The sequence below is a fragment of the Phaseolus vulgaris genome, chromosome 1 (genome assembly GCF_051622355.1).
Source record: "Phaseolus vulgaris cultivar YP4 chromosome 1, ASM5162235v1, whole genome shotgun sequence".
NCBI classification, from domain to species: Eukaryota; Viridiplantae; Streptophyta; class Magnoliopsida; order Fabales; family Fabaceae; genus Phaseolus; species Phaseolus vulgaris.
The window spans coordinates 54240165-54251241 of NC_143498.1; the positions used below are offsets into that span (position 1 = coordinate 54240165).

The following is an 11077-nucleotide window of genomic DNA, read 5'->3' on the forward strand; positions in this document are numbered from 1 at the left end:
TTGACAGAGAACATTAAAGTTAAACTCAGAAACTGCTAAACTGAAATAAAAAAATATTATTAAGTAGAGAGACAGTTCTTAATTTCTGCTACAATCAACCAAGAGAGGGGAAAAAAAGCCAATAGAGACTAATAGGCTTGAGGCTACCTCTCCCAAATTGTTACATTTTCTGTACATAACCAACAAAAAATAAGAAGACTTTTGAAAACTATACACACAGAACAAAGGATAAAACCATGCAATGCACATCTGGGGTAAGCTTTTGAAAGTTGAAACTAATTAAGGTCACTTGGACCTGAAAAAGAAAATGCTAAGCTCTTGGCCAATGCTTCCTTCTGGGTCAATCAAATGAAAAGATTCAGAATTGGAGGAGCCACGAACCCTCTGAAAATTGGCTCTGAGGTACATAAGCTCGTCCTCTTGATGCTGCAGTTCCTTGCAACTGTTTATAACACCAGTCCCTACAGCAACAGAACTCATCAAACTCAGTGCTTCAAAGTCACCATTTGAAGGCCTACGCTTAACAGCATACCCCACTTTCCTCCCATTGCAGTACATGCTCCAAAGGGGTGTGGAAAAAAGATTATTGTTGTTGCTGTTGTTACATGTTGAACTCTCTAGCACAATTCTGAGAGTTCCCCCTCTCATTTCCTTAGCCAAAACGCTTGTTGGAACTGCCAACTCTAGCAGCAGAATTGGGTTGCTTGAGTTGGAATTAGCCTGGATGCAAAAGCTGACCTTTCCTTTGCGGTATCCAAAGATAGTTCCAGTGATTGTGGAGCAAGTCATGAGTTGTTGCTGTTGTTGTGGATACTTTTGTAATTGGCCCTGTTCTTGGAGGAAGAAGGTGCAGTTGCAAGTGGGGATTAGAAGCTCCATGATGGAGCGTAGTAGCCTCCATGATCTTACTTGTTTCTGGCAATCTACTGTGGTGACGGTGCTGCCACCAACCGTGGTGGCGATGTAGGCCATTATTATATATATATATGTGTGTGTTCTCCCTTAAACTGGTTTGGTTGCACTTTGTGTACCTCTTGTGTTGTTGTGTGTGGTTGAGGAGTTGCTTAAATAAGAAAAGTGCATGTGTGTAGTTAGACGATAATGCATAATTCTAGTCACTTTTCTCTTTTTTCCTTTGCATGTTCTACAGTTGACCTCATGCTCCTCATCAACACTACTTCTACAGGAATCTAGAGTTTGATTTGATTGGTTTGAAGCAGTGCTTGCTTATATATTTTTGTCATCAACTGAAATGTTTTATCCAAGAAAAAGGTGTATTAGTATATATGTGTGTGAGATAAGATAATTAATGAGGTGAGATAGAGAGAGAAAATAGTATTATACAAATGATATAACTAATGTTAATATCCATGGAAGTGGATTATGATGCATCCAATGCAATAATGTCTCTTTTTGTCCTGCTTACTTAATTATGTGGATTTTTTTAATATTTTCCTTTCACTTTTGGCATAGTATATGATATATTCCTTGTATATTTAGTGGGTTTATTTTTGTTTATCCACGAAAATACTTGAACACGATGTGTCAACCATAGCTGAAAATCTTATATATACAGAATAATTGAGGTGTCCCAGCTTTCATTCATGGCTTATTATTTGATTAACTTTTGTGTATGATTGAGGAGGAAATTTGGGGATGCAGATTTCCGTACCACCATAAGAACAATATTCTATATCCAATCATTCGTGTGCTAGATTTTGAAAAATTATGAGTTGTACTCTATCTCTTTTGATGGGTGATGAATAATTTACACACATAAACATGATATTGAAAACTGATTACATGATTTCAAAGCGAATTATTTATAATATTAAATGTAAAAATAAGGATCCTGAAGTTCAACACTCGATGAAGATCGAACCGATACAACTAAATTGTGCAAATAAAAAATTAATAAGACTAAACATTAGGTAATATACTTATATTTATGATTCAAAAATTCTAATCCGATACAATAATAAATGTTACATGATAATTATATAAATAGACACAAATTTTAAGAATCATGTCCGTTCTAATTTAATACTAAAGACACAAGTACCGAACACTGAAATTTCACCTGAGCGTTGGACTGTTTTTTACAAGTACAGTTCGAACTTGGAGTTCACGGAGACAGAGCAGTACTATGTTACGAAGTGGACTTTAAGCCTAACTCAACCCCATAAAACCGGCTAATAGAGTTGAGGATTGCACCCACTTATATACAATGAATTGTCCTTATCTCTAATCGATGTGAAATCTCCATCAAAAGAAGATTACGAAGACTACTTAAAAAAAAAAAAAAACAGATGGACCGAAAAAAAAATCGTTGTTTTAATCCCGATCCGAATAGATAACAATAAATCTATTAAAACAAGTATTTATCATCCTGCACAGCAAATACATATCAGTATCTGTATATACAGTGGACGGTGGAAATGGATACACGTGATTGTAAAGTTGTTGGCAAAATAATTTTAAATTTTAAAATATTTTCTAATTTATATATTTTTTAAATGTTCAAGTATGATCCTAATTTAAATTTTTGAGAAGAACCAAGAAAAAAGAAAATGGTTACTTCAGTAATGTTGCAATCAAAACACATTAGGAATGATTAAAAGGTGTGATGAGGAATCATGGCAAATTCGAGTACATACGAATTGGTCAACAGCACATGTTAGACAATAAGGACCAAGACAGATTCAGCACTCATAGGTTCAGTCTTTTTCATTCCAATTGCTACCATTCTAGGCTGAAAGGGAAATTGTGATTTTGAAGCCCTAATATAAAATTGTAGTAAAATTAAATAAACATTCAACAAAATCTAAAACTAATTTTAATCACGTTGCTTATCAGCATATATAAATTATTTTTCTCACTTTTATAAAACAAGGTCTATATAAAGTAGATTATAACTAATTACATAATAATTTCAACGCCACGCTTTAAATATAAATATGTGAAAATAGATTCAATGCATCAATTTGAAAAACTTATAACTAGGACCAAACTAAACAAATCTGATTTTTTTTTTCTATTCCATTCAATATAAGATACAAATAAATCTAGGTCATATTATTTTTAAACAGTAATTATATTTCAAGAATATATATATATATATATATATATATATATATATATATTTGAACGGGGTTGGGGTACAGAGAACTATTGAGAGAGGATTCTTCTTCTACCCTTAGTTGATCGGATTGTACTTCAGCTTCCTTCCTCTCGCAAGCTCCTAACTCTTACTTACTCGTCTCACTTTTTGGTCTTCTCATAGTCCAGACTCGAAGGGTACCTGTAGAAGACACTTTGACGCTCAAGTCAGTAAAGGTGTTCGACGCTCGGTTAGGGAATTGGACCGTATTTAGGGATGCATTACCTAGTTCTTAATTGTGGATCCTGATTGAACGTAATTGAATTTGTTCTGTCGGTCGACCCATTGACGTGGGCCAAGATCTTGATCAATCCAGTGGTGGAGACCGAGACATGACATCAGTCATACTGCCCCTTACCGATACAATATATGAGTTGTCTGGATTTGTGGTCAAACCGGTCGTCACCGTCATAATAGGTTTCAACAAGTATATCCAGTATGATGTGACATCAAACCGCACATTACTATCTTAATTACAAATATTTTTATTATTAATATATATATTAATAAAAAATGATTTCATTACCATTTATGATTCTATGATGTGAAACATCATTAATAGTTTATTTATGTCTTTGACAATCAAAATGAATGATCATAATGAGCAAGATGACCACACTAGAAAGAACAAAATACAATTAGTGACTCAGTATTCATATACCATATCATTATCAAAACATTATAACTTATACCTAATTTCATTTCATTATAGTATTTTACTTTATCCATCAAGTTGCAACTTTGAGCCCTTATGTAAGAATTAGAAAGAAGGTCCTACAATGCAGAAGAAATAGTGGTTTGTGTGGGATAGTTGAGCCAGCAGAAGACGGCACTACATCTTATGTCTCTGTCCTGTGTGTTCACAAAACCATGTGACAACCCTAAATCAATTTCTTGTTCTCCCTTTACCCTCCCATGCGTCCCCTTCCCAAAACAACACAATCAACATAAATTCCTCTTTTTCCTTCTTTTTTAACCAAAGGGACCCATTCTTTTTCTATAATGTTCCCCATTCAAATTCCTCATCTAGCCCATCACTGCAAACACAATCATTCCTTTTACTCATTCATTACTCATTTTCAAAAAATCTACCAACTCTTACTAAACTTTTATTTTTATAATTTAAGTTTAACTCAACTTCATAAAATCAATTATAAAATAATGTTCGCACCTGTTTATGTACGATAAAATGATTTAATATCTAATCGATGTGTTATATATTATGAAATAATTTAATATCTAGTGGTAATTATTTGTTTAGGGTTTAACAAATTCACACCCATTAAACATTTTCTTAAGTTACTAAACAATGGATCATTTGTTGTTTTTAATATAACTAAACATCCTCAAAGATTCGGCAGATTTAAACAAATCAAAGTGATGTGTTTCTGAGCTAGAGAGGAAGAAGGAGAATTCAAATTGAAATTATAAGAAATTAGTGTGGACCTTGGATGTTGTTTGCTTTTTGGTTGTGTAATAGACACCAAATTTTGGCACTTTGTGGAATTAGTGCAAAGTTTCGATGGTGTGTTTGGCACGTGTACAGGAGACAAAAGAAGGTGGGATGTTTCTTTCTTCGTTCCTATATTTTTATTTATTTATGTATTTTAATTTTTGAAATATTCAAATTATTTTTTGATAGTTTTGGGTGATTTTGAAATAGGGAGAGTTTAGTAAGTAAAATGTATTTCTGGAATAGAAAATAAGGAAGACAAAAAAATCATTCTGAAACACAATTTTTTTACTTATATATGAGTTATAATATGTATGTAATTCCCCATCGTCATTGCTTGCTCTCAACCGTGTCCATGAAAATACATAGAAGAAAGAAGGAGAGTGGTATGCATTGACTTTGGGATTTTTAAAAACTCTCAGGTTATTTTGTAAATTCACATGAATGTAGGGTGCAGGAAACAAGTATAGGGGTGCAGAAAGAAAATACAAGATTGTGTGGGTAGTGAGTTCATGCTTTAGTTGGGCCCTTGGCCCAATTGGTGTATCGCGGTCCATTTGGATTCCCAACAACAAGACCTAAACCCAGCAATAAGACTTAAAAAGAAGATAAAATAGATAATTTTATATATTTTTATCAAAGTGAAAAAAATATTTTATTTATTTATTTTTCTGAAAAAAAAACTGTTAAACTGGAGGAAAAGGAGGTAATGATATTATTTAATAAAAGAAGAGAGAGATAAAATAATAAATGGTATTAAATGAAGTGTTTAAACTGTTGGAATATTAAAAAAAGAAATAGAAGAAAAACTGTCACAATATTAATGGAGAGAGAGAGAGAGAGGATTGAAGAGTTAGATAAAACCTTACTCAGTTGATGAGAATTTTGTTGCAGAAAATTCAAATCCTTAAAAATACCGAAGATTGTATTTCCTTAAGTTAACCTAAATTTCTTAACCTTAAATAGATAGATTTATCTTACTCTTCAATTTCTTTAGTTTTTTCATTAATTTTAAATTAGTTTCTTTCACTGCTTACTTTTCTAAATTAGATTAATGCTAAAATCTTACTCTTTTAAATATTTCATTGTTATTTATAAAAAAATATAATTATTTATAAATCTTCTTATTTAATAAGCATTTTTATTGATTCTGGATGTTTTGATACTTTAAGTAATTGTAGAGCGAGTATTAGAAACAGACATGTTTGAGAATTTTTTTTTTAATTAAACCCACATACAACCTTTTTTATTATATAATTGAATCTTTAAGGAAAATTCACTATATCCAATCGAAAACTTCAGTCCTTAATATATATAACATGAAAAAGAGTATATTAAACTTCCCTAGCGTGAGACTATATATTATAGGTGGTCCATATTATAGATGGTCCGATAGCGGGTGACACGATAGGCCCAACAAATATTCGCTAGGATAGACTCGAAATGACTCCGATACCATATTACGAAGTGGACTTTAAGCCTAATTCAACCCCATAAAACCGGTTCATAGGGTTGAGGTTTGCACCCACTTATATACAATGAAAGACTCTAATCTCTAGTTGATGTGGGATCTCCAACCGTTTAAGTTAAATTTTTTTTAAAAATTCTATTTTGACTTTAAATTTGAGAAATAACATTGTTAGGGTCAATTAACGTATTCGAAATATTATTCATTTTTAAATTATGATTTAGCTTAAGTAAATTTCTTTAGATTTTTTTATTTTGACTTCAAATTCGATAGATAACATCGTTAGGTCAATTAACGTATTCAAAATATTATTCATTTTTTTATCAACAATAAAAAAATTAATAAATATGAATCACTTCCTGAGTAGTTCAACTCTTGTACATAATTGCACTTTATGCTCCTCCTACTTACCAAGAAACGCCTATCATAATGACAAAACCGCATACCCTGACAAAATAAAACTTGCAAAAAAGACATTAAGAACCCAACTTCAAACAAACCAAAGGGTTCAAACACCAGTTAGAGTAAAAGATCGAACCAAATCGAGACTTTGGAATAAAACCAAGACCAAACCCTTAATTGAGTCATTGTGAACATTTCACGCATCAGTCACGTCATTTTTAAAGATGACATTGTTCTTATGTTTCCAAATTTCACTCACTATTCTAACTCAAATTGCACTCCAAACATCATTAACTGAATGGAAGTAGATGTTTTGTCACGATTTTATCTTTAAAAAATGTCTGAATGAGTTAAAGTAGGAAGGATAAATCATTATTCGCCTTGATTCCATGTGACGTAATACTATATTGACGGTACCGGAACAGTTTATATAAGGGAAGATGTTTTTGTAGCTTAGCATTCTCCTGGTGTCCCTTCCTTATTCCTTATGCTTCCATTTCACTTCCTCTTTCTTCCTTTCTTTATTAACAAGTTATTCATCATCACCTTTCACACCATCATCAAACACATCATCTGCATGAATTCTGCACACATCATGGAGGTGTCCCTGCACCATCTCCTCATTCTGCTGCTCTCTCTCGGCCATTCCTTAGTCTGCGCCAAATTTCACTGGAGTCCAACATACCCTGCAACCTACGAGGAGATGAGCCGCAGTGACAACGTGAAGGCCTCACTCAGCCTCTCCTTCTCCTGTCTCTTCATCTTCTTCCTCTTGTTCCTTTTCCATAAACTCCGGGAGCGTTTTTGCCCCCTCCCGACAACAATCACCGAAGCGATCAAAAGCTGTCCCACCTTCGATTTCTCCGAGATGAAGGAACTGAGCGTGGGGAACGGGGCAGAGGAGTGCGCGGTGTGCTTGGTGGAGTTCCAAGACTCCCACACCGTGAAGATGCTGCCGCTGTGCCAACACGTTTTCCACCAGCACTGCATCGATCAATGGCTAGCCTCTCGCCTCACGTGTCCCATTTGTCGCCAGAACCTCATAACACATCATACTCAACTCAACATCACCGAAGTCCCATCACCAGAACAAGAACAACAAGAACAAGAAGAAGAAGAAGAAGAAGGTGGTGAAGATGAAAGTGAGGTGGCAAGGGAACAGGTTTAACGATGAGTGGCTGAAGAATTTCGGAGTTTCGCCACCGTCACAGATTCGTAGGCGTTGATTGTCGTTTTTGTCTCTTCTCTTTGCTCAATTAATTGCTCCTTCTAGTTAGCTTCATGTACATATTCACCTGCATATTCTCTCTATAATAACCATATCTATTATATTTCTAAACTACTCATCATAAAATAAAAAGCAATATTACTTGTATAATCGTTTGAATTAAAATATCATTAATTGATCCAAATGTTTGTATTATTATGAACAAAAATTATCATTTTCCGAATAAACGTACATCATATGTAAGTGTAATGTTAAGGTGTTTGTTTTAGGAGGTGGGATAATTTTTTTTTTATATTTTTTTACTAAAATGAAATTTATTTTACGAAAATTATGTATATAGGTAAGTTGTGTGAAACTGACACAATTTTTCTCAACGGTTAAGGTAACGGTAAAGTTGTGTCAACATAATTTGAATGTATTTCACGTTAATCCAATTTCACTTTAATTGTATCATTAAAACATGATTTTTTTCACATTGTATTATGAAAATATGATCTTCAGAAAAAAAATTGTATCATATTGACATGATTTTTTTATATCTTATATCTGTATTTTTTTTTCATAAAGAAGAATCCATTTTGGTAAAAGAAGGCAAAAATTGCTTAAGGTGGAGTAGCACTATGAGTGGTCCATGGTGTAGACGATTTTGAATGGTGATTGATGTTTGAACTAGGGTTTGTTCCGAAGCAGGAAATTTGTGAAATAGAGTGAGGTGAAGGTTATAAGATAAGGTGCATGAAAACAAAAATGTGATGGGTGTGACTTTTATTTATTCATGAGGTGCACCTTATTAATAAATCATGTCACGTGAAACCTATGATCCATTCGATTACATCACTTCAACTATCAATTATCAATTATCAATTATCAATTATATATATAACTCCATTAATAATACTATTTTATACCACTTTTTCACTTAATTAAGAAAAAATTCATTCTAAAAGTGTCCTAATTTTATTTCCTTAGACACACTCAAACTCCATCTGCACCTATTTTTTCATTTATCAATCTATCAACTTCATCTCATCATATGACAAGTTTCTTAATATCATACTTAAGACTACGTACTATACAAATATCTATTTTTTTTTTATAAAATGTAAATATATTGAAAGTAGAATACAATCAAATCATAAAACAATCTATTAAAATTATACTCATATTTTTGTTAGTTTTTAATTAATTGAATACATATAACAATATATTTAAATACAATAAACAATATTGTTCAATTCTTGGTTTTTGAACTGAAAATCAAATCAAATCAATCATTCAAAAATAAATAAATAATTGTTTGATAGATTTTTAGTTGTTTTTTTTGGATGATTTGATTTTGAACAATTAATCCTGACTATTATATACTTTTTAAATTTTTATTTGTTGATAATTAAAATAAAGTGTATATAAAAACTATATTTGTTTGGTGGATTTTATTTCTTTCAATGAAACTTTCTATCTTTCAAAATTATATTTTCTATGATCTTTAATTTTTAATAAACTTAAATTAATGTAGAAATAATATTGGAGAAAAAGTACACTAAATGTTGGAAAAATAATATTTAATTTTAGAGACGTTATGAGTCTTTAAGTTGAAGGCTTTGGTAAGAGGGATATAGATTAAAAAACGGTTTAGATATTTGGAGTATTAGTGATAATTTAGGAGTCAATACAGTAGATAGTGGGGTGTTAATAGAATTCAATAAATCTCTTTGGAGCCCAAGAGAAGAGTACAAACTTTTTCTCTCTCATTCCTTTCATTCTAATTACATTCCTCACACCATCTTCAAATCCCTTTATGTAACCTTTATTTTAATTTTATTTATTTTAAAATAAGTTTTTATTTCATTATTTATTTAATTAATGAAATAATAAATTATTTTTATTTATCAAAAAATAAATTTATCCAGTTAAAAGATAACATTAAAAGAAGTTACAAATGATGTATTTTCTTTATAAAGACAGAAAATACACATCATTACATTAAAAAATACAATTTATAATTTTATGATTATTTTAAAAAAGAAAAATAATATAATTAAAAATGCATATATATATATATATGTGTGTGTGTGTGTGTAAGAATAGCATTAAAAATTTATATAACCGTTGTTTGTAAAAAGATAAGTTATTTAATTATTTTGAAATAAAGAGAAATTATTCTTATTTATTAAGAGGTAAAATTGTATAATTAAAATATCACTCTAAAAAATTAATAAATGATGTATCTTTTTATATAATGGTATGAATTTCACATTTTAATTTTTTCAAATAAAATTATTTAAATTTAGTCAACCTAAATTTAGGTTGAATTGCAAAATTAAAATTGAGCACATCGTACCAAATAATAGATACACATGTATGTTGAATTATTAAATATTTATTTTCTCATCAAATTTAAAAAGTATTATTTCTTTAATCATTTTTTATAATTAAATTATTATTAATATTTCTTATTACAATTCTTTATTTTGTAAGGGTGTAATTTCACCATTACTTAACAAAAAAATGACATTTCTATGCATATTTTTATTCTTATTATTTGAAAAATTGTAAAATTTGAAACAAAAAAAGTATATACTAGAATGTGGAAAATATTAACATTGTATATATTAAATTCGAGTTTTTTTTTTCTTTTGAGAACACGATTCTTTTCAACCTACTTGCTTTTTAGTTTATGACGTGTTTTTTCTTCCTTAATTATTTTTTATGATAACATTATTTAAATTTAGTCAATTACATAAATAGAACTTCTCAAACTAATAATTTGAATTTGTTTAAATATGTTAATTTTTACAAACTATACTGAATTATTGAATACTAAAAAACCTAACTTTTAAAATACTAACTTCCATGTTTCATTATTCTAAAGTCGTCATTGATTATGGTGTTCATTAAAATAGTGTTGGTGATCACTTTTAGGTTGTCATTCAGGATATCTTTATTGAAAGTATTATCCATCAATGATTTTGAATTTTTTTAACACTTAACCAATCGAAGTCTTGCTTTTTTATTAATTAGCACACGTCATTAGATAATTTTTTTAAATTTTATTATGGATAAATTTTTATTGTGTAAATGGTTTTTTTATCATGAATAATTATTTAAAAAGTAAAATTGTAAAAAGTTATATATAAAAATTTATATTTTCTCTACATTGTTATAAATATTTATTATTGATATTGTTCTCAAACAGGGTTGAAACTCAATAGAACGATTGTCTTTCTTTTCGGTAAGTTGGTCTACTCTCCTCTCCTTCATCTCGAATGAACTCCTTCATCTCCTATCCCTTCTCCACTTCTCGTCTTCGTAAACTCCGAATTCGAATGGTACCTGCAAAAGATACTCCGACGCAGAAGTAAGATT

The 11077-nt window shown here is 30.5% G+C and overlaps 1 protein-coding gene across 1 annotated transcript; it reads right to left on the reverse strand.

Annotated features, from left to right (window-relative positions):
- Nucleotides 1-36: 36 nt before the first annotated feature.
- LOC137815184 (protein MIZU-KUSSEI 1) lies at nucleotides 37-1158 on the reverse strand. Its single transcript, XM_068618258.2, has one exon. The coding sequence runs from the start codon at nucleotides 970-972 to the stop codon at nucleotides 286-288; it is 687 nt and encodes a 228-aa protein (XP_068474359.1). The 5' UTR covers nucleotides 973-1158; the 3' UTR covers nucleotides 37-285.
- Between the last annotated feature and the right edge of the window lie 9919 nt (nucleotides 1159-11077).

Bases quoted from the DNA above. Each gene is read 5' to 3' on its own strand.
- LOC137815184 (XM_068618258.2), bottom strand. From the start codon at position 972: ATGGCCTACATCGCCACCACGGTTGGTGGCAGCACCGTCACCACAGTA.